This window comes from Trichechus manatus, unplaced genomic scaffold, assembly GCF_000243295.1.
Source record: "Trichechus manatus latirostris isolate Lorelei unplaced genomic scaffold, TriManLat1.0 scaffold00031, whole genome shotgun sequence".
Classification (NCBI taxonomy): Eukaryota; Metazoa; Chordata; class Mammalia; order Sirenia; family Trichechidae; genus Trichechus; species Trichechus manatus.
The window spans coordinates 14,745,836-14,769,576 of record NW_004443967.1 but is presented as its reverse complement, the minus strand read 5'-3'; the positions used below and the strand labels follow the sequence as shown (position 1 = coordinate 14,769,576).

The 23,741-nt window shown below is 50.7% G+C and overlaps 1 protein-coding gene across 2 annotated transcripts in view; it reads left to right on the top strand.

The window, feature by feature from the left end:
- Positions 1-23,741, top strand: part of CTBP2 (C-terminal binding protein 2) — a 119,535-nt gene that overhangs the window by 66,002 nt on the left and 29,792 nt on the right. Inside the window, exon 2 of one of the 2 annotated variants that reach the window (XM_004374927.3) lies at positions 5,615-5,770. In XM_004374927.3, the coding sequence (XP_004374984.1) occupies positions 5,713-5,770 (58 nt within the window). In that variant the 5' untranslated portion in view covers positions 5,615-5,712. Of the gene's footprint in view, positions 1-5,614; positions 5,771-16,133; positions 19,042-23,741 lie in introns of those variants that run through there. The other variant, XM_004374926.3, reaches the window with a different exon arrangement.

Here is a 23,741-nt window from a genome sequence, read left to right as displayed (position 1 = left end):
TTTCAGTGTGTAACTTGGGAAGGGTCTTCTGGTTATCTCGGGGGTGGGGGGTGGGTGTGTGTGAGGGAGGCCTCTCCCTGTATACCTTTTTATGCTGCCGGATGTCCAAACGATGTGTTTAACCTCTTCAAAAACAAGCAAACAAAAACACCCAGAAAATAATTAAATTTGAAAAAAAAAAAAAAAAGTCACTGAGCAAATAACCACGGAGTCAGTAGTAGCTTTGGGCCATTTAGAAAATTGACTGCAGTAACCTCAGTCCCCGGCAGCTTGTCCCCAAGGCTTCCTTTCCTTCCTTAAAGTTCAGTTTTAATAATTTTGTTCCCAATGGCAGTGTTACAGCCACCATGGAACCAAAGGCTCGGCCAGTGCTTTCCCACCTCTCGGTGGTTTCTTGGGAACGTCGATTCTGTTCTTTCTGGTTTTTAGGCGGTTCTTCAGGTGAGGTTTGTAAAACAAACCCCAGATCAACTGTGTGGAGCGTTCCACCCGGCTGTCGTCATTATAAAGAAATCTGTCGTTCGTGTTTGGCTTCTGAAGATTCTGGAACACATTCTTTTGAGGCAGCCAGAACACCTGTGGCTTTATTTGGGATGAGATGTAGTATCAGAGAGGGTTTTCCAGGCAGACACCAGCGGGGGCCAGCATGCTAGCGCGTCATGAAATGTGGGGCATGTGTGGATACGTGGGCTGGCAGCACTCTGCAGAGCGCCTTCCTGTGCGCAGTGCTCATGGATCATGATGGCGACTGAGCCCGCTGGCACGTGGAGGTCCTTGTAGACTGTGGTGAAGGAGATGCTCCAGGTGTGGGGTGTCCTACCTTTAGGGCTGGAAAAGGCGCTGGACCTTGTGCACAGCCACTGGCTTGGCCACAGTCCTTTCAGGTGTAACCATGAAATGCCCTCGAGGGCTCCAGGGAGTCGCTTAGAGAACGATAGCAGTAATCACTTAATTCCGAAGATATTAATTCATTAGCATGTTGCAAAACTTAGTCTCTCTTTTCTCTTTAACATAATGTTTAAGTAGATTTCTTTAAAATAATTTAAGGCTATAATCATGTTTAACTGGTTCTAAAAAAACTTTTGTTTTGAAAGACACTGTTGAAGACGCGCAATTACTCTGTGTAAATCCCCTCAGCTGCCTGAATGTTGGGAAGACTGGGAAGTGGAATAACGAAGATGATGGGATCTTAAAAATGTACTTGAGATTGAAAAAACTGAAATGAGCGAAGGCAGGGGTCGTTGATGGCCCAAAAAGTTAATAAGCCCAGATTTGGGGTCTTGTCAGACGAGGGAGGGGGAAACTTTTTCCTTTGCCCTTGCTTCTGGATGGTCTGGTGTTTGGTATCCCAACAGAGTTGCCGTTACTGTTCTTTCTTTACTTAAATCTCATGTTTCTCTTTGAAATCCACGTGGAACAAGTCTTTCATACCGTAGCTTCTAGTACTAGCCAAAAATCTCCAGTAGCTTTCTTATCCAAGCTTTTCCCGTCTTCTTTAAAATTAGTTGCATTTCCTGATTCCCTGAGGATGAACGTTTCCGCCCTGGATCACAGCTCTGATTTTAAGCAACTCAACCTTTAGGTCACGCTTTCTGACCCTCGCTTTATGCCCTGGCCTGGGACTCCCAGGGTCCCTCTCTTTGTGGGTGTTTCTTCTTGTAAAGTTTAGTGTCTCTGTGCCCTGCTTTTCCTCTTTCTAGAGTTGTGTTAAGGGTCACTCCAGCCTCGGCCAGAGTAGGTGATAGTCCACTGAAGGGACCAGGGGGCTGTGCCTGGGCTGAACCAGGGGGAGGGGGGCAAGCAGTTAATTTTTAGGCGGGCCGCTGGGCACCAAGTGTTCTCACGCCCATTCTCATCTGATCCTCACAGCCACTTTGCGACACAAGTAATGTTATCCCTGCTCTATAAACGCGCAGCCTGACTCTCCAAGGTCTTTCTGCAAGTAAGTTCTAGAACGTCATCCCACCCCAACAGCACCAGTTTCAGCAGTGGTGATCAGTGGAGCACACTGGCCCCTCCCCGCCTTTTGCAAGTATGTACTTTTTTTGAGGGAGGGGTCTAAGTGCTGGCTTGACAGTCTCAATAGATGAGAAAAACCAATTGCCGTGGAGTCGATTCCGACTACGGGGACCCTGCGTGCGTTGGAGAAGAGCTGTGCTGTGTAGGGTTGTGTGTTCTGTTGTCTGTTTGGCACAGGGTTTTTAATGGATGATTGTTTTGGTAGTAGATCACCAGGCCTTTCTTCCAAGTCCCTCTGGGTGAACTTGGGCCTCCAGCCTTTCGTTTAGGAGCCAAGCACGTAACAACTTGCACCGCCCAGGAAAACCCAATAGATTACAGTGGTGATAAATTCAGTGGCAGAAAAAGGGTCTTGGTTTATGAGCGGAGACGGGGATAAGAAAGACTGGGGAGAGCAGAGGTGTCCCACGCCGCCTACCCCTACCTGTGTTGATTTTCCTCGCAGGCATCACCTAGGAGGCCATGGGGTCAGTGGGACGGCCAGGAGCTGGTGTCATCAGTGCAGACACCAGCCGAGTCGGCTTTGCAGTTAAGGAGGACCTGTCTCTCATCTGGAAGAGGTTTTCTGTTCTTTGAGTTCTTGTAAATAACGCTCCTTGGGAGGCCAAGGAGGAAAATGTCACGTTTCATGCATTCTTGTTTCCAGAGAAATAGTTTGAGGGTGGGGAAGGTTGACGCTGCATGAATCATCGGTCGTTGCCTTCAAACCCACCCCCAGAGCTTCTGCAGCCTTGGGTGGCCTTGGGGGTCTGCATTTTCCACCAGTGTGACTGGCCTGAAACGGGGGGGCGGGGGGACGTGGGGGGGTAGGTGTCTAGAGTGTGGGGGAGTTGTAGGGAGGACCCCGCAGGAAGAGCCAGTCATAGAGGCCCCCCTACCCCCCACCCCCCAAAAAAAGCCAGCCACCAGGAGTCAGTCAGGAATGACAGAGGGCTTCTTGTTTATAATGGGATGCAAACAATATGTGTAAGCTGAGGGCTGATCCTTCCTTTGATTGCATGATCGAGATTCTACTTATCAATTTTTCAGGAAGCCACCTAATTATACAAATTAAAATTCAAAGGAAAGCAAAAAGAATGATTACGCTTCCCTTGGGGAATTGGGGGAGGGGGTGTGAGATCCAGCTTGCCTCAGATGATCTCATCTCCCAGGCACTTCACAAATATTAACTGATTAATTCTCTCACCCTGTGGATGAGGCAGTTCAACGTGGAGTTGTGTCTTCATGCCAGAGTCAAGGAGAGACCAGACCAAGGGTTGGGAAGCAGAGCTTAGAAACTGAGCAAACAAAAAATTGCTGGCCCAGAGCAGTGGGGCCAGCCTTGCCCATGGTGTCTCTGGCCCCCAGGTCTTGCCCCCTCCCCTGCTTATTACTGTCATCTGGAGTTCACTGGAGTGGAGACCATCCACGGGAATGGTTGCCTTTGAAGAAAGTCTAGCAAAAGCAAAATCAGACTTCATTATGGATTGAAGTGTCTCCCCAAAAAACATGTGCTGAATCCTAAACTGTACCTCATGGAATCGCCATGAGTCAATTCTGATTGATGGCAACCCCATGTGTTTCAGAGTCGAAATGCACTCCACAGGGTTTTCAATGCCTTGTGATCTAATTAGATCTCTAGGTCTTTCTTCCAAGTTGCCTCTCGGTGGATTCAGATCACCAGCCTTTCGATGAGGGAGTACTTTTTGTTACGTTGATGACATCCTACCGCTGCAGGGAGGATCCTAAACCTAATCATTTCTAAGTTATGAAAAGAGTAGACGGGAAACAGACATACCCTGAAAGAGGACAGGCGCCAAGGAGTGCTGGCAGTCACCAGAAACTAGGAAAGAGGACTGTAGAAGGAGTGGACAGGGCCGAGACACTGGTTGGGACCTTTCACCTCCAGAACTGTGAGAAAATAAACTTCGGTTTTTTAAAGCCACCCACGTGTGATAGGCAGCCCAGAGAAACTAAGGCAGGTTTAAGAGTGTGTCCACTCCATCCCCATCCGCTCGGATACGCTGAGTTGTGACTTATCTTAGGGCGATCTCTATGTCCTCACTAAGCAGATATGGTAATTTCAGGTTTTAGGAAACTTCCCAATATTGGAAAGAGTTTGGTATGTCTTGGATGTTGTATTAATTATTTATGGGATTGCAAATTGTGCTTTTCCTAGCTCTTCTTAAAAAATCATATAATTATTACCATACATCTTTGGGGTGCTTTCTCAGCCTTATTGCTGAGAGGAAGCTGCCTACCTTTCAGTAGACCTGCAGTCTGATCTCTGATGAAGTGACCCCCAGTGTCTCAGGTAACTGATGTCCTTAGATACCATTCCTCACCATGAGGTGGGGCACCCTTCACCCTTGAGCCGCACTTTCATCTTCAACTTCTCATTTGCTCGATAACGGAGGACTTTTTTTTTTGTCTTTTTTTATTTTTAAAATAAATGAGGGTGGTTTGGTTGAATTAAAAATAAATAAATAAATCTAGGAAACCATGGAATGGAAACTATATCTTGTAAATCCTAGTTTGAATTCTTAAAGCTCAATTTTAATTGAAGAATGCAATTCCCAAAGCAATGGGTCAAAACCCAGGACCAGCTAAGCAGTTGATTTGTGGCCTCTATTGGTGCATTGATGAGCAGGAAACTGGGGGAAAGCCTTCCGGAAGCACAGCCCCGACCCCCCTCATTGGCAGCAGCTCCCCACCCCTCAAGCAGCCTTCGAGGTCTCCCGTGGAGATTCCTATATGCCCCAACTCAAATGGGAAGACCCTTCCGTGCCTTTTCCCTCTGCCTCGCCTCTGTCTGCAACGCCACAGGGATGGGGATGCATCAATAGGCACAGGGCACGTTCGCTACTTCCCGATCTAAACCAGAGTCCTCCTTCCAGCCCGGGAAGCCAGAGCCCAGTGTCTGGGCCAGCCTCCCGGGCCACTGCCATTGCCAGCGCTATCAGCAGCTCCCCCTGCATACAAGGGAGGTGGTAGAAGGCGGCGCTGGGCAAACCTTGGTTGGGAGGTGGCTTCCGGCTCCCTTATTCTGGTCTCAGGTTGGGGTTAAGGGGCCGAGACATCAGGGCTTGTGTCGTGCTGAGTGGCAGCTTTGACCCCTGACCCCAGGAGGCCTTGAGGAGCCTCCAGTGTGGCACGGCTGGGTGGCGCGTCTCAGTGTGAGTCCCTCAGAGAACCTCCCTGCCCCCAGGTTCTCCAGGCTGGTCTGTGAGCGGTGCCCCGCTGTCCACAGCACCCCTCTCAGTGCACCAGAATAAAGGGCCCACCAAACGCCCCTGACCTTGGAGTGTAAATGGTCACCCTCCATGTTGGTGACTAGTCAGCATTTACAACCCATGCTGCTGCTTCTGGCTTTCAGGAGGAACTGACCGTGGTCTTGCGCGTGTTCGTGCGTCTGCCGTCCCAAGGTAGAAGGCAGGAGATAGCTAAAGGGACCCGCAGCAGCCGCCTGAGACCAGCGTTTGAGGGAGGGGAGCAATCTCCACGCTCCGGGTGGCCTGTGCCCTTGTAGAGAGCGAGCGACTAGAGTCCTGAATGACGAGTTGTCCTCTGCCCTGAGGGTTGCCGGAGAGTAAGGATTCTTTTCTCCTCGTTTCAGGGTTCATAGTGGCGTAATGCACGCAGACTCCCGCGAGGTCCCCTAAGTTCTTGCCGGTTTTGCCTTTTGAATCAGAGAATTGCAAAGTTCGCTAAAGAATGGCCCTTGTGGATAAGCACAAAGTCAAGCGACAGCGATTGGACAGAATTTGTGAAGGTAAGAGCCAGCACGTTTGGCGGGTTTTTTTAATGACAGAGGCGCAGTCTTGCTCACCAGACCTGCTCATCTGCTGTGCCAGACTAGACCACACCATGGACACCAAGCCCCTCACCAGGGGCCACACTGCACGCCCCGCTGGCCCTCCCAGGCCAGCCCTTCCCCACCTCCCTCCAGCACCTTTCACATCACACCCCTGCTGCCACGCCAGGTGCCCTTGGTTCTGTGGTCAGTAGACCTGACCTTCAGCAGGAATCAGGCTGACTTCCAGATACGTGGGCGGGAGGGGTAGGTGCTAGGAGCAGGGTCCCGGAAGGGAATGGGTACCCATGTCTTCCACATCCCTAACAGAATTCTGCATATGAAAGATTCTCCATTAGGACCATCTTTTGTCACTTCCTGAAGTCTCCAGGCTTTCTCTGTTTCCAATTATGATATTTACAACAATGAATTCCAAGACCTTCCTGAAAAGCCCAGCATCGTCCCTCGTGATGTGTATATGTCCCTGGTATCTTTGGAAATGTCTGGAAGTGTTTTATTCATGAAAGGAAAAATAAACATAATTAAAATCTAATGGAAACCTGGGGACAAAACTCTGAAATGTTGATTAAGCACCACCCCTCCTAATTAGCGAGCCTTAAGAGACCCAGAGCTCGTGCGTGGTGCTTTGGATTAAGTGTTCCTTGCTGGTGCTGCAGGCCTGGGCTTGCTCAGGGTGATTGCTGATGAACGAGGCTGCAGGGGCAGCTGGGAGACTGCAGGTCATGGGCGAGCCAGGCGATCCCCTCCCCACTCCACCCTGTGTTCAGACAGCACTGGCCAGCCACCTCATGGACGGGGATCCACGCCCTGCACGCCTTCCCCGCAGCTGCCCAGGTGGGATTGTTTGTCCTTAAAGGAGATGTGGCTCCAGCCACATGCCACGGGGGCATCAAAGATGTGGTCTGCTATTGTGCATGCAGACCTCAGAGGTGCTTCTGGCTCGTGTGCGTCGGAAGTGTAGGAGCCCGAACTGTCCCCACACCCCTGGGGCTCTGCTGTAGTGGAAGGATTTTGACTGGATTTAAGGGTTTCTTTAAATAAATGTTTATAAAGAGGTTTCAAACTTGCATCAAAGTTGAAAGAATGCTACAAAGAGCAGTTACATTCCCTTCAACTACATTTACCAATTGATAACATTTGCTACTTTTTCTTTGCTACTACTCTTTCTTTTGACAGAGAAATAGGTATACATACATATACCTGTATGTGTGTGTTGTATGGATGGGTGGATGGATTTTTTTCCCAAAACTATCTAAAAGAAAGCAGCTGCAATTTAATCTTAAGTACTTATGGTATGTATCTCCCACTAGGATGTTTTCCTACTAACCACAATATCATAGTCACCCCCAAAGAATTAACCTCACTACGATGTTATCTAACGTAGACTTCATACTCACGCTTCCCCCACATGTCCCTTGTTAGCTCTTGGGTTTTGTATCTCTTTGCTTATGCAGAAGCCAACCAAGGTCCTCACATTGTACTTGGCGGCCACATCTCTACAGTCTCTGTGGCCAAAACAAAGTCCCTTAACCTCTTTGTTGTAGGACACCCCACATTCTGGATTCATCTGACCTCTAATACCCAGAGGCTTCATTGAGGGTACTGGGTCCCCCTTCCCAAGAACCTTAGTGGGTAACTGTCCAAGGCTGGTGTCTGGGACACCTCCAGGGCCGATTCCACCCCTTCCCTCAATTACTGCTAAGATGCCATATCGGAGATGAGAATGGGATTGAAGAGCTAGTCTTTATTCCTCTCCATACGTCCATGGCTGTATAAACCCAACTTGGTACAGGTGGAAGGGGATTTTGTTAGTTCGGGCAAAACCACTGACAATACTTTCAGACTCTTTGATCAGGGTTTGCCATCCTTCCCAACTATCTCTTCACTTGTAATAATAGATTTCGAAGCCAATTTTTTGTCACAGGAAGTTATCCACTGTCAGGGATAGATAACGCCACAATTAAGCTGTAGCTAGTACTCCCTGATCTCGAACATGGATTTGGCTTTCCACTTAGTAATGATAGGCATCCAAGGTGCTGTTTGCGTGTAGGGCGCTGCGGGTTCCTGGCGTGTGTGAGCTGATCTTGTCCACAGCACCTTGCAGAGGTCAGGACACGTGGTACCGCATTTTACAGGGCTTGTCAGTGAGGACAGAGCAGCAGCCCATGATCTGCACCCAGAGAGTGAGGCAGTCTGCCATTTTCCATTGGGCCTTTTCTCCACACCCTCTGCATACTGGGTTTGGTGGTTTCTCCCACCTGAAGGACTCACATCTACACTCCTGTCCACGTTCTAACCTGTAGACCTGGCCTCTCGCAGACTATTCCACTTGGACGGCCAGAGAGTCCATCAGACTATTCTCCTTCCCCACCACCCATGCCCCCTCCCCAAGGACTTTCGGGTTCCCTGTTGTGTTTGCTTTTAGGATTAAAAGCCTACAGCTGCTCTGCTCCACTGCAGACACTCCATCCCCCAGCTGGGCTTGGAGGAACTTTGTCTTCCTTCCTTCAAATTCATCCCACCCACTTGCTACACAACCTCCAGAGCACGCCCCTGGCTGGGGGCTCCCATGCCGTGTCCCACTACCTTCTTCCCCTCCCTCCCGCTCCTCTCAAATGAGCCCCTTTGCTGCATTTCACCATTCTGGCTGAAACCGAGCACCATCCCTGCAGAGGTGTATTCCCCTGCTCCCCCACTTGCTTTCCAAGGCCCCGCCTAGTTTAGCCCCTGCCTCCTGGAAGCCTTCCACACCTGTTCCTCTCTCCTGGGCCCCAGGGGTCTGTCCCTTTGTGGCCCACAGCTAGGAGTCTAAAGGCAAAGGGAAGATGGAGGTAGATTGTCTTGTATACCTAGAGCCTGGCGTGGGGCTTCACACACCTCAGAGATTTGGGCATCAGCCAAAGTCTTTGGGATGCCGTCCACGTTGGTTGGAATCATGGTCTTCGAAGCTGCCTTAGAAGCCAGATTTTAATTTTTTTTTTTCGTTCTGTTAACACTCCTTCTATTCTGAGATTTATAATTTGTTCTCTGCTTTGTCTTGATGCCTGATAGCCAACAACCCTAGAGTGCTGTTGTGCAAGAATGGTTATGGCGCAGTGTCTGAAACAGACTGGTTAGAACCGGATTGCAGACTCTGCTCTTCCGGATGTAGAATTTAGGTCTCGGCTCGCCCCGGTTTAGTGTGCTGACATAATTGGAGTATCGCATTTGCGAACTTTACCGTAGTCGGAGAGTTTTAATACCTTACTGCATCATGCCAGACCTAGTTTGATTTGCCCAAAACATTTGTTGGTCATAGACAAGGGAGGGCTGGCAATAATTCAGCTCTGTAAAAGTAAGCCAGAAACACATTTTCCAGAGTCCCGGGTTTGTAGAACTGTAATACACCACAGTGGCTTTGCTGGTGAATTTTTGTTAGAATAGCTTATTGTGGGTTCGGGTGGAATAAATCACTAAACCACCATCCTTCCCTGTGGCTATTGAAAATGCAGTTTGGAAAAAATAGATATTTCCTTTGACTTCGTTTTGTTTGAAGGTCTTGGGCACGTGGAACAAAGGGTGCTGAGGATTATATCAGCTTGGCTGTGATAAGTCCCCTTTATCACATAACTCAAGAGAGTGCTTTTCCATTCCTCTGCAAAAAAGGAATGATATGAACCTCCTTTTCAATAAATAATCGGATTAAACATTCCTTACCTCTGCTGTGTTCTCACGAGGCCAGAGAATAAAAAGGAGGTGACCGAGATGGGCTGCTTGGATGGATGTGAGCACTAAAGGGGTCCGGAAGGGACTTGAGACCAGCCGTGTGTGTTAAACAAACAGTTATAAATTCTAGGAATCTGTGTCACAGGAGGGCAAGAAAACTCAGAGAAAACGCTGCAGAGATGAAGAGGGAGAAGGTGTTTTTCCCCCATGACTTTCTTTGATGCAAAGTGTCTTGCTTTTCTGAATCAGAGGCATTTGCTATTGTTACGATCCCCCCAAGAAAGTTCGTTACAGTTCCCAGAATGTCAGAAAAGCAGAAGAGCCTCCCGGGTGTCCAGGTTGACAGGTGCCTGAAGTGTGGTGGGGGCAGCCGAGCGCCCCCTCCTGGCCTGTGTCAGGCTGGCTCCCTTTGGTTTCTGCTGCCTGGTGTGTGTCCATGGCAGCCTCGAGAGGGAAAATCGACCTTTCCTTTACCTTAAAGGGACAGCATAGTCTGCGGTCAGGGCCAGGACCATCTGGAAGTTGTATTTTCATTTGTTTTACCTGTTAATTTTCAGTAAATGCATTACAAAATCACTATTTGTTTTGGTTTTTAAAACCCTTTGAGCACTTTGTAAAGAAAGTGTTGAAGCCAGCTGTCTGTAGGTGGTCCGAAGTCCCATTCAGTAAGTATCTTTAAATAGCCTAAAATATATATTTTAAAAATGGGATTTATAATGTTGCTATACATTATAATTATATGTTGGGATTAGGCAATTATGTACATTTCCAGTAATTACGTGATTAGGGCTGTAATTACATTAGCTATGTAAATACACAATAGTCAACTAGACAGGACTCACAACTCCATAGTATAGATGAGTGTTCTAAAACAATATTGCTGTCATTAGTCGCCATTGGGGCATTTCCAACTCATGGCGACCCCATGTGTGCAGAGTAGAACTGCTCCATAGGGTTTTCAGGTCTGTGACCTTTGTAAAACAGATCACCAGGGGCGTGTGTTCTGAGGAGCCTGTGGGTGGGTTCTAACTACCAACCTCCAGCTAGTAGATAAGCTCTTAACTGCCCACCCCAAAAAAACCAAACCTGTTGCCATCCAGTCAGTTCTAACTCACAGGACCCTATAGGACAGGGTAGAACTGCCCCGTAGGGTTTCTACAGAGCAGCTGGTGGATTCGAACTCCTGACCTTTTGGTAACAGACATAGCTCACCATGGCTCTCAACCACTAAGCCACCAGGGCTCCTCTGGCTGCCCAGGGACTCCAGAACAATGTTATGCTGGTGTAAAGGTAGGTACAATGGTGAAGTTTTATCTTCATGGACTGAAATGAAGCTATTTAAAAGGGTTAAAATTCTGCATTTCCTCTCATCTGGTCTTGGTTTTAAGATAAATTTGGAGCCGTGATCCCTCCCCTGGGTTGCCCACCCTGATCCTTCCCAGGCATCTAGGGATTAGATCCATGTAATTGCCCACACCCGGTCAGCCCCTCACTCTCTGCAAATGAGAATCAGGTTAAGAGAGAGAGAGAGTGTGTGTGTGTGTGTGTGTGTTTTAATTCATTTGTAAAATGCAGAATTAAGCTGTTATTCATACCTTTCCGTTTGCCAATGAGCTCTTTGCTGCAGTTGGCAGATTTCCTTCAATTTGCCACATTTCTAAAGGCAGTGTGTTCTGGTGGCTTGGTCTTGGTGTTGGAGATTGGGGTCTGTGGTGTGCTTAGAGGTCTCGGTGTTGGAGATTGGGGTCTGTGGTGTGCTCAGAGGTCAGGGTGTTGGAGATTGAGAGGTGTGGTGTGCTTAGAGTCGACAGTTAGGTCTTGGGAGGCTCATCAGTACCTTCTGGTTTGTTCTGTGGCTGGTTCTTCCAGCGTTTTCCCCCCACTACAGTGGACCGTGCTCTTGCACACTGGCTGGCGGTGCCCGGCCTCTGCCGCTGTTGACATCCTGCTACTGTTTTCAAGTGGAACCGCCAGGTTTACTTACCAGAATGCTTTTCTGCCTGGTGCATTTCCTTTTGGTCGCTGTGCCTTTGAAGGAGGTGTGTTCTGCTTTCACACTTAACAAAAACCTCCTAAGAGCCAGGGTCCCAATGCACCTAGACAAACTCTTCTTCATTAGATTAGGTGCAAGGGGCGCGGAGTAATTCTGGTCTAGAAGCGCCACAGTCCTGCTTACAGTGAGAGGCCCACACAGAACCAGGGAATGCTCTAACACAGCCCAGTGTCATTGACAAGTATCTGGGATGCCTGTGAAACCGAAACCTCAGGACACACGTGGCTGCCACCTTCTTTCCCTCATTCCTTTCTTCGCACCTGCTGGTGTTACCCAGCGACTGAGACCCCGGTTTCTGAGTGATTTATCCTCAGTTCACTAAACTATTATTCCTGAGTCCCCTGCAAGACGGACTACTACTACTAGCTCTCTGTCAGAGGGACTCTTGATCGCAGAGCTCAGGCACCTGGCTCGCTGTCTTGTCTCCAGAAAGGCCTCCTTTCACTCTGTCACCTGCTCAAGGTTCATCCATGTTGTAGCATGTGTCAGAACTTCCTTTCTCGTCTGAGTCATATCCCATTGTACATCTGCACCATGTTTTGCTTATTCATTCATCTGTTGACGGACATGGTGGTGGTTTCCACTTCTTGGCCGTTGAATAGTGCTGCTGTGAACAGGGGCGTACGGGTTTCTGTGTGCGTTCCTGCTTTCGCTTCTTTTGGGTGTGTACTGGATTATTTTACGATGTTCTTCTCTCATCTCAATAGGTGGCAGATTTCTTTGGACTAGGGATGAGGTGATGGAGGGTGGCTTTGTGGAGGAGAGTTCTTTGAGCGAGACCCCAATGGATGGGGACAGTTAGGGCATCGCAAACAAAAATGAGGGGAACGAAGTTCTGGAATATTTGAGCCCAGTACAGATAAGGAGACCTAAAATGATGGAGGGAAATGGGATGAGGGGTGGCAGTGTGGAGGTAAGCCGGGGCCCGCATACCTATGACACCTAGGTTTGGGGGGAGGAGTCCTTAATGAAGGTTTTTGAGGGGGTATTTAGTTCTCTTGTGTTCTTGATCTCTTTCAAGCCCCAGAACAGCCTTCCAAGGTCGTTTTTTTCCCTCAGTGTTAAAAGTGAGAAGCCTGAGACTCAAACGCCCACAGCTTGCCCAGGTCCCTGAGGTCCACTGCTTCACAGTGTGTTAAAAGTGCACCACGAAAGACCCATGGGTGCTTTACCCAATACCAGGTGTGTAGACAGCCTCATTCTTACAACGAGATTCTCGGTAAAAGTTTTATAGTGTAATTAGCAAATTAACCATGAGCATGGTGTGAGCCTTTGTTTCCACTTGAAATGGCTAAATATTGAGTTGCAAGAGGGCTGCAACCGTTTAGTGTGCGGCTAGTCTCGAAAGAGTTGGTTCGGATGCAAGGCCCCAACTGGACAGTGTTTCCCGGTGGGGTGTGGATGCTCCAGAGCCTCTGCTCAGAAGTCAGGAAAAGGCCACGGCGTGAATCTAAGAACGCCCAGTGCTTCATCATTCCTTTGAAGACTGAAAGTGATGTCTGGATAATTCTGCTAGTTTTCTTCTTGTGCTTGTGTTATTTCGACAAAGGCGCAGCCCCTTCCAGACTTCCTGTATGCTGGTTTACAGTGCAGTGTGGGTTTTCCCCTCGCTGAGTTAGATTAACTGAGTAAGTTTGAAGTAGAGCGTATGGAGGGAGGAGGGGAAGAAGGAAAGACATTTTCTTAAAAGGCGAAACGCTGTGTTTAAACAAATTCTAGAACACTTGACAGAAACAAACCAAAAACCCAACCCCGTCTGCGCCCATGTAGAAGTAGGAAGTGGTTATGTCATTGGACTATTTTTGGCCCTGTCTCTGCCAGAAAGCCGTGTGTAACCCGCTAACCTCAGTGGTGTGACCGGAGAGACGCTGACGAAGGAGGCACGGCGGCGGCCTCGGAGCGTCTTCACACAGGATCGCAGCAGGCACAGACGGGCATCCCAGATGACTTTCTGAGTTTTGCCTTCCCTTTCAGGCGGGTGTGGTCTGGTGGCAGCTGAGGAGGACGAGTGGAGTGAACTCCCAGTGCCGGGAGGAAGGCGTCCTAAGTCCCTGCTCTAGAGGTGGGACACGCTACCTCCTGAGAATGGTCTGTCCACCTGGGGGCATCTTGATCCACCATGCTGGCAGCTACCAGGGAGCAGGCAGTTAGACCAAGTGGCCCTTCTGAGGAGCCCAGCCTTTCAACTCACCGCTCCCGCCAGTGTATACCTGACCTTGATCGTCAGTGAGGATTAGCCCCCCAGAGCAGTGTCAAGCGGTTTCCCAGGTTATTTACTGATACAGATTAGCTCCCGAAGTGCTAGTTGGTGATTTGCCCGAGGACTGATGGACCGTAGGGACCCCAGATTGTCCCCATCCTGGCATCTCTCCCCTGCTCTTCTGAAACTGGCCAGATCCATCAGAGCTGTTGGGTCTCTGGAACTCAGGAAGTGGCTTTGGGGGAGTCGCTTCTAACCCTGCATCACCGTTACGGGTCTCCTGTGTGATGGGCTTTCACTTGGGATATTTTGTCTGCAGGAGTTTGGGTTGTCTTTTCTTTCCCCCTCCCCTTAATTTTCAGAATTTTAAAAAAATATATACAATCTCTTTATATCGTGCCATCTTCTGCAGCGTGGGACTTTGCAGGATTGAAAAGGTAAGGCGGTGGGACTCATTACTCTTTCAGAAACTGGTTCCAGCTCTTTTTAGTCGATAGGAGGTTTTTAGAAACACAGACCTTTCTAAAAGATTGCAATGTGGTTTTAAAAAAAAGTCTGTCAGAATGTTTGGAAAAGTGTGAGTCCAGTTACACAGCTAACTGGTGTTTTCACCTGCCACAGGAACACGTCTGTCACAGTATTTGACGGGTTGCAGAGCAGAGGCTGTGGGAGTCTGGGTGGCTTCGAGCAGAACGGGCTGCAAGTTGATGGAAGGGAACCGCGGCCTCCTCTCTGTCACATGCAGAGGGCCACACCCGCCCCTGAAGCTCATCTGCCCACTGCTGCCCTGTCCCTGGCATTACACCTTCACGCGGAGGGTGAGGGGTCTTCTTACAGTTTTGTCTGAGGAGCTCCAGTGGTTCCTGGTGGGCTATTGGGTCAACATTCTTCTATATCGTCCTTCTCTCCATTTGAGAACTTGAGCTGAGAAAATAAATACTGGTGAGCTGGGTGAGTCATCGAGATTCACCCGCTGTGACAGGAACCTCCCGCACAGACCGTTCCCCCAGCCAGCCTCGGATCCACCCGCGTATCTGAAGGAGCGCATCTGTGCCATGTGTGGGGTCTCATAGCGTTGATGCCGCACAATTTTGTGGTTTCTGTTTTTTAAAAAAAGGAGAGAGTGCAGGAAAAGGAAACGACACGGTGGCTTACATACTGCGGTCTCGGGCAGATGCCGCCTGATGGCTGGGATCTTGGCTCTGACAAAAGCATGCTGCACCCGTTTTGAGGTATTGGACCACCATATATTTAGGAGTTACTTTCCGATACACAAGTAATAATTTTATAAGTGATAATAACTGATATATTTGCGTTTTGGAAACCCTTAGAGAAACTCAGAAAATAAAGTAAGCTCCCCTCACGGCCCCTGACAGTGGGTGTTTCCCCACGCAGCAGGGAATTCGGGAAAGTGGAGTGTCAGCTTTGGGGTTGGGCACACCAAGACTGGAAGCACATGTGGGCTGGGGACTGCTAGAAAGCACCTGGTTGCATATTTTCTCGGCTTTGGCCCTAGGTGTGTCCTGCTGGGGCCGCCACGCTCTTTTCTACGCCAACCTGTCTCTCCCGGGCCATCTCTGTCTGCCCTCTCCTCTCAACAGGGGAGGAAGGCCTGCCTGGACCTGAGTAGCGCTGAGAAGAGGGGACGCTGGGCCGATGCAGCTCGCTGGGCCATGATCTGTGTGTGTACCTGCCGTGTCCATCCAGTGCTGGGCTTTGTAACATTTTCCTGTCCTTTTAAGGTGTATCTGGTAAGGGAGCATATCCACAGGCGCAGAGGTATAAAGGTTGACTTGTACATCGGCCTGCGGTGTTCCCTCCGCCTCTCTTCACAGCCTGCTGTCACGATTTCCCATAACTCGGGGCCTTATCACATTTGGGTCAGAAATAGGGGGACAGTGTTGGATGATGGGTTGGGGTCACCGGGGCTACATCCCTGCCCTCCCCAGGTGATCGGTGGTCATGGAAACCCTGCCTCCCTGGAGAGAAGTCCTCATTGAATACAGCTCCTCCCAGCATTTAATATGTAGTGGGTGGGACACGGGGCGGGGACGGTGCTGTCCTTGTACCTCGTCCTCATTACTGTTCAGCATCACTTCCTGGAAATAGAACTGAACCATTTTCCTCCCTCACAGTAAATCTTCACTATTTACTTTTTTTTTTTTCCGATGATCAGTATTTCTCTCTAGTTGAAGATTCTAGCTGAATTTTGGATTGAGAGAGATGTGAGAGAAGACAAAACATTCTTAGGTTTAATGGCTGCAAATATGCATATTATGTCCCTTTAAAATATTTGAAATGTACAATATCTTTGTAGCATTCCGATTACCAGATTTTCTGTTGTAAATTCTGCATCTTAGGACCCTGTGGTTGCTACGGTGATGCTTCTCTGGAATGTTCTGTGGGCTTCAGGAGATTCTTGAATGCTCCTATTTGGGACATTTATCTAAGTAACTGCTGTTCTTTTTGTTACTGCGTCTAAAGTCCCTGTGGACTCTGCAGAAGCCTAACCCATATGAATATGGAAGCTCACCTCCAAGGTCTAAGCCAGGCCGTGTCTGCTGAATTATCCTTTCCTCTCAGACATGGTTAAAGGGAAGCAGGTCTCAGGCACAGCTGCTTCCCACCCCCAGATTTTTAGGGGTTAGCAGTGATCCTCCTTTCCCGTGACCTCTTCGCCATCTAATAATGATAAAGCCCAGATTACGCAGGGGGTTGGGTTTGTGTTTTTTTCTGGCTGCATGAAAGGATCTGTGTTTTACGATAAGGTGGTAAAGAATGCGTTTGGACTTTGGCAACATTACTCATTTGAATTTATAAGCATAAAGTCTTCTCCAAGGCAGATCCACCATCTGCGGAGCCTCGGGCCAGCCTGGCCCATTTCTCGGGATACCCCAAGCTCTAGAACCCTGCCTGAGACTTTTCCTTCTCCCCCCGCCTGCCCATTCTCATTTCATTTATTCTTTGCTGTGTGCAATGGATTAACGTTTCATCAGGGTGGATTAGGACGGAATTGACATGGAGGCTGTTTTTCTTCCCTGCTGTCACTGTTGGGCAGTGTGGGGGAGGGGGCTCATCCTGAAAGTACCTGGTGAGGAAGAGGGAGATAAAGCCGGAGTTTGCAGGGCGAAAATACTTCCCAGGCACAAATTGGGAGGCCTGGATGGAGTAGGCAGGTGGTTTCATCAGCCTAACGCAGTGTCACATGGAACAAAAGCTGTAGAGGTTTTATTTAGCTCTTAATCCGCACGCTGAGAGCACCAAGGTCCATGTGCACAGACCAGGCAGGGAGGGGGAGCCGCCTGGCCTGCGTGCAGCCCCCCTTTCTGGGACTGAGCCACAAAGAGGAGACTTTAGGCTGTCATTGCGGAGCGAGGCAAAGTTACTGTGAGTGTTGTGTTTTGTCTACTAAGGTTTCGGAAGATTAATAATTTAGGCCGTACTTCGAAATAGGAAACCCTCAGCTGGTTGGTCCCACTGTCCCGGGAGGGTTAGGATGCAGCAGGGCTGTTCCGGATGTATGTAACTGAAGATTAATAAAGAAAGGCTTCCTTCTGCTGCCTCTCACTCATCTTTTTCCAATGCTGGTTCCAAGCAGGCCTGTAGGTATTGGGTGTTCTCAGAGCTGGGACGCTGCCGGGTGGTACCAAGGCCCCTGGGAGAGCGCCGAGGAGCCCAGGCCGCCGGGGAGGAGAGGTTCTCTGACGTACGGAGGAGAGGGAGCGTGGTATGAGCAGCTGGACCACAGAGCGCAGAGCGCCAGCGTGCCCGGGGCCGCCGCGCTGGCCCGCGAGCCCTGCCGGTACCAGGAGGAGGCCTTTTATAACACGCTCGCCGGGCGGAAGGGCTCCGTGCCCAACTTCGCCTTCTACGACACCAGGCAGGCAGTAATGTCTGCCCGCCCTTCCCTGCCGCCGCGGGACTACTTCGGCGACCCTTCCGTTGCTGCTAGGGTGCCCAAGGAGCCTCACTACTTCAGGGACCCTGGAGTGAGCCAACCGGTGCCTGGTTATGGGGTGCTGGGCAGCAGAGTGGCATGGGATCAAGTGCCAGGCCGGTTCCCAGGCCTGCAGGACGCTGGTCACCTGTATCGGGATCCTGGAGGTAAAATGATCCCTCCGGGGCAGTGGGTACAGAGCCGGAACCCATCTCCTGTGCGATTTGGAGTGGAGCTGCCCGATGCCAGGCATGGGGCGGAGGTGGGTGCCTACCCCACCAACCACATCTACAACGATGTCAGCGAAAGGCCTGGGGATTCTGCTCCTGCCAGGCAGGCAGCCCCGACGTGCCTGGTGGTGGACCCCAGCACAGCCACTGCCTCCGGTGGTGGCCCAGGGGCAGCCCCCGGTGCCCTGAATCGCGGCTATGGCCCATCCCGGGAAAGCGTCCACCCCAAGATGGCTTATGAGAATTACGAAGCGGACCTGCCCACTCTCCAGGCACCCAGCAGCAAAAGGAATGTGCTGCCGGAGTTCCTGGCCTTGCTGCGGGCCGAGGGTGTGGCGGAGGGCACACTGGCCACCCTGCTGCAGCAAGGCTTTGATTGCCCAGCCATCCTGGCCACCATGGAGGATGCGGACATCAAGGCCGTCGCACCCAACCTGGGCCAGGCACGAGTCCTGAGCCGCCTGGCCAGCAGCTGCCGGGCTGAGACGCAGCTGCGGAGGCAGGAGCGGGTGGGCCCCCTGCCGCGGGCACGCTCCAGCAGCTTCAGCCACCGCGGCGAGCTGCTCCATAGCGACTTTGCCTCTCTGGGAGCTGGGGCCCTGCCGCCCCAGCCTCGGGGGCCCCTGCAGACAGCGTCCCCCCGAGTCGGAGACCTGGCCCGCCGCCCTTCGAGTGCGCCATCCCAGCACCTCCTGGAGAGAGCAGCTACCTACTCTGCCCCTGGGGTGGGCACCCAAGCGCCCCATCTCCCCTCCAATTCTGGGTACGGCTCTCCCACCCCTTGTGCCCTGACGGCACGGCTGGGGCCCACGTACCCACCACGGGCTGGGGTAGCCTTGACTAACCCAGGCCCCAGGACAGCCTACTCCACAGCTTACACCGTGCCCATGGAGCTGCTGAAGCGTGAGCGCGGTGTGGCCGCGTCCCCACTGCCCAGCCCCCACGGAAGCCCCCAGCTCCTGCGGAAGCCTGGTGTCCCCGCGGAGCCGCCTGCGCTGCCACCTGCCAGCCAGCGCCTGCACACCCCGCACGCACCCTACCAGAAGGTGGCTCGGCGGACAGGCACACCGATCATCGTCTCCACCGTGCTCACGCCGGAACCAAGTAACGCGTCCCCCCTTTCCTGGTGCGGGGTGTGCAGGCACCATGGGGCGGAGGTTTGAGGGTAGGACGGTCTGAGAGCTTTGCTCTAGAGAAGGTGGTCCTCAAATTTATGTGAATTTGTCTTAAGCCTGGAGAGACCAGATACACCCGTGCCCATATACATATACCACACGCACACATTATATACACAACACCCACCCTATCCACCCTTCATACACACATAACCCCCCCAGCACATAACACACCCCAACAGACACAACACCCACTATACACACAACATACCCATCCACAAACCCCGTCCCACAAATGCACCTGCACATACACATCACACGAGAAGGCTGTCATCACCGTGGCTTCCAGGTGAGCAGATTGATGCCAGTTCTCTTGGGATAAAAAGGTATGAGTGTCAGGCGAGTCATGAGGCCAATGGTCCTTTCTGTTCTTTATTCAGAACTGAAGACCAGAGCGCCACCCAGCTGAGCTCAGGTTGATTTGTGGGGTTCCCTTTACAGTGGTGAAACACAGTTGTGTTTCTGGGGGAGACTCAGACGTCAGAACAGATGGAAACCTTCCACTCAGGAGGGGGGTGGGAGCATTTTCTGTCTTCCATGTTCCTCAGGCGGCTTTGGAAAAGGCAGGACTACTTTATCAAATGCGTCCCGTAAGTTGTGCGTGTACATGTATCATTAACAGTGCTTCATACAGTAGGCAGCCCTTCAAGGAGAAGTCTGCACTCAATATTGAAGGCCATGATTAACCGCCATAGAGAGAAAAATGTGTGTGCGTCCGTAGTTGTGTGTTAAACAAAGCAAGGTGTTGAAATCCCTTATAACTCCATATTTCAAAAACAGATTTAGCCTCTCATTGGAAAATACAGTTGGGAGTTCTGCTTGGTCGTAGGGAAGAATATATAAGATGCTAGGTAGTTTTCTTCAGAGCACGAGCCAAATGCATTTATTGTATGTGTTTCCTGGGATGTTGTGGGGAGACTCCTAGGCACACAGCCTCTGAACAACGTTCGAATTCGTTATTTTTTAATTTTTGCTCTAGAATCTTTACTAAAGACTTAAAAATGTAATTTTTTTTTTCCTTTCAAACAAACTTCCTTTCTTTTTCCCCCCTTGCCTCCCCAGCGTACTATTTTAGAAAATTCAATAGTTTGTAAGTGATTTTTTTCCCCCCAAGTAACCAACATTATGTGCTGGGAATGGGTGGGGTAAAAATCAAGTTTTTTTTTTTTTTTTAAAATGAGATCTACCATTTGGAATGCCGCCCTGACACAGCTCTGGGTGGGGTATTGGGAGGATGGTTCCGTCACTCCTGAGACAGAGCAGTAAGTTTAGTTGGGAAAACGGCGGGAGCAACTGATGACTTCACTGTTAGGCTGAAATGTCGGTTGTGTCTTGGTGAATTTGACCGACATCATGCACATTTTATTTCCAAAGGGGAGATGAGCTGGCTGGATTTTTCTGCCATTTCTCTATAAATCTTGGTTTTGTCTTACGTATGGATTCTTTAAAAGTCTGATCATACAATTTATTAGCTTATTTTTTTAGTCAACGCACGATGGGAAGAAAGTCAGATAATTTTTCTGAGAGCCTGTGACTTCTCCCTCGTGAGTGAAACATTCTTTCTTTGCAGGCAGCTCATTTGCATGGTGATGACATTTGTTGCTCCAGTAATTTCATCTGATAATGGCCGGGCTTGCAAAGCAGGTCTGAAAACATCTTCCTTAATTATGTGTTGCTAAGCAACCCGAGGGTTTGGTCATAATCACAGGAAGATTATCTCCTCGTCCAAGTCGGGAGAGGTTTTCCTGGAGGAGGACCTGTAAAATTGCTTTGTTTTCCTTTTTGTTCCCTATTTATTTTGCACTGCCTTCTAACAAAAATGTCCACTGTTATTTGGGTGTGAGGTGAGGGATATTATTTGAGTAGTTTGGAGTGTGATTGTTAACCCTGTTTTGCAGACCAAAGGATATTGAGTTTTATTTCCTACATGGCAGCGAGCCAGTGCCAAGGACGTCTGTGGAGTCGGAAGTCTGCCAGCAAATACATTTTTTCGTCAAATAATCTATCCCAGAGCAGTAGTTTGCATCCTCGTGCTTTATTGCACAGTGTACCATCATAGCTCTAACCCCCCGAAAGCGGTGTGTCGGGGGCAAGGGTGGGTCCCAGGCGCCCTGGTAGACTGCAGATGCCACTTGGAAGGCAGGCTCCATACAACCAACCGCCAGATCAGGATACGTTGGAACCAGCAGGAAGTACATGGCGTCTCTATGGTAATGCTCCAAAATCTTCTCCTGGTACCCCTGTACATGCTGGAGGGCTTGCCAGCCTGAGTCATGTTCCCAAGAAGGTAATGTTTACATTTAATAAAAGCACCACGGACCCACATTAGCCCAGGTGTGGAAACTCGAACCACATGGTGGGCACCTCTCTTTTCTCGGCCCACCCAGGAGGCTGTGATCTCTCAATCTGGCCGCGCCGGTCATTCCCGGCACGAGCAGTGTGAATACATCTTGGTTTTGTCCTTCGATTGACTTGGTGCTTCTGCCTGAGCGGGAGCAGCAGGGATGCTCAGGCTGCTGTCCTGCTGCTCTCTTGCGAGAGTTGATGTTCGTGCCGTTTGCTGTTTGCGGTGTGTTTCTCGTGCGTTTGTATTCTAGGTGCCTGGTTATATTTGTACATACTTGGGGTGTTTCAACTTGTTGGCTCTTCTTCATCCACGAGCTATCTGTTCTACCTTGGTTGGCTTTGATATTATCAGCAGTGGATTCCTAGCTGTTCGTTGACCAGGAAGTTGAGTGAAAAGGCAGGAAGGCAGGTTTCTGCAGACCCTGGAGTAGCCCACCGCCCACGAGTGGCAGCCAGATTGGAGCTCCACGGCAGCCAGATGTGAGCACCGCCACCTAGGAAGTCTGATGTCACTCACAGGCCGGCCTGGCACGCTTCGGTGTGCGTGGTGTCTTCTGCCTGTGGCTATGACCAGGGCCCCACCCCACACCATGGGTCGTCAGCCACCACCAAGGGTTCAGTGCTGCCGCCGAGCCTCCTATAACAGACCAGCAGGAGCATCTCGGAAACAGGGCTGTAGCCATTTTTGTCTTCCCAAATACAGCAAAGCAAACTGGCTGCAGAGGGTGCAGCTGGGCTGGCCAGTGTTGGGACTTTACCGTGCGACCTGCAGCCCACCCTCTTTCTGGCCTTTTTCCATTTTCTTCCAGCCCGTTTTCTTGATGCGCCTATATTAAGTACCACCCCCCGTCCCCTGTTGCCGGGGTTGCGGTCCCAGGACTCTTAAAAGGACAGGAGGAAGGCCGGCTTGGAGCTGATGGACAGCCATGGTGCTGTCTGTCACCAGAACTGGTCACCAGCAGAACTAAAATCACGGCCCTGGTGTCCAACACCTGTGGCTCGAGCATGCCTGGTCTGGGTGGAAAGTTCCAGTGGAAATTTTAGTCCTGTTGGAAGCAGGAAAGAGGCCTGCCCTCATCCAGCCCCACACGCCTTACGCTCCTTCAGCCGTTCCTCAGGAGTCTTTGGGTTTCCCTCTGCACACAGGCATCTGTGCTCTCTGGGGGGCCACCAGGCACACCTTGTCAGTAGTCATAACAGGAGGAAGGCCAAAGTGACCCCATGAGACCCCAGGGCCAGCCAGACGCAGCAGCTCCTCACCCCTTGTAGAGGTGCCGTAGAAGGAGAGCTGGCCGGCTCCTGTAAGCCCTGCGCACAAGGGCGTTGGGCGTTGCCGTCTTGTCAGGGCGGCGGCAGATCACTCTGTCAGTCACTAGCGTGACGGAGATACAGAGCTCGGCCAGGATTAGTGGAACAAATCGTGTGCTAACAATGAGTCCTGGCCTTCGCCTGTTCTTTGTGGCATCTCCAAGGTTTTTGCTTGCAGAGCGCCTTATCCCTCCATCAGCAAGGGAGCACACAGGGCTCCCTCCTCCCCTTTCGTCAGGGCTCTTCCTGCCCAGGGCCACCCTGCCAGGTCAAGCTCAGGGTGGAGCTGTAATGGCTCTGAGGTGTTGACAGCTCAGAACTTAGAAGCCAAGCACCACGTCGCCCATCAGTACAGCGGCCCACTTCCTTCTTCAGTTCCCTGTCCTGAGAGTTAGTCTCACAGGCTGGCTCCGTCCATGTGTGTGGGGTCAGGAAGTGGCTCTGGGCCATGGTTTCTCTGCCCTGGTCGTGGTACCCCTCACAGCTGCCTGCTCCTGGCCTCTGCGCGTTTGAAGCCCACCCCCGTGAGAGCTCACCATTTGTTTTCCTGGCCATTGTGTTGCCTCAGCTTCTGCTGTTCCCTTCTCAGGCTCCTGGGAAGGCCATGGACCCCAGGAAAACAATTTTGGCCCATGCTCTGCAGGCAGCTGGAATGCATGACTGTGGGGTTTGTGGACCACTGTGTGTCTTTGGGCAAGAGTATTGAGTTCTCTGTGCGTCTCTTTCCATGTCCGTCTAAGAAGGCTAAAAATGGAACCTGCATCACAGCTTACTGGGGGTGCAGTGGGCAGAGGGAGAAGAAATGACCTTGAGAGTGAGGTCGTTGACCTTCTTGGCCTGCTTGGAAAACGGCGGCTTTGTCATTGTTGGCTCCTGGCTGCTCCTCAGACTGGGAGGCAGAGTGCTGGGGTGCTTGGGAGCTCGCAGCCAGGCTTGGCCCAGCTCTGCACCCCTTGAAGTGCTCTCTTCATCTCC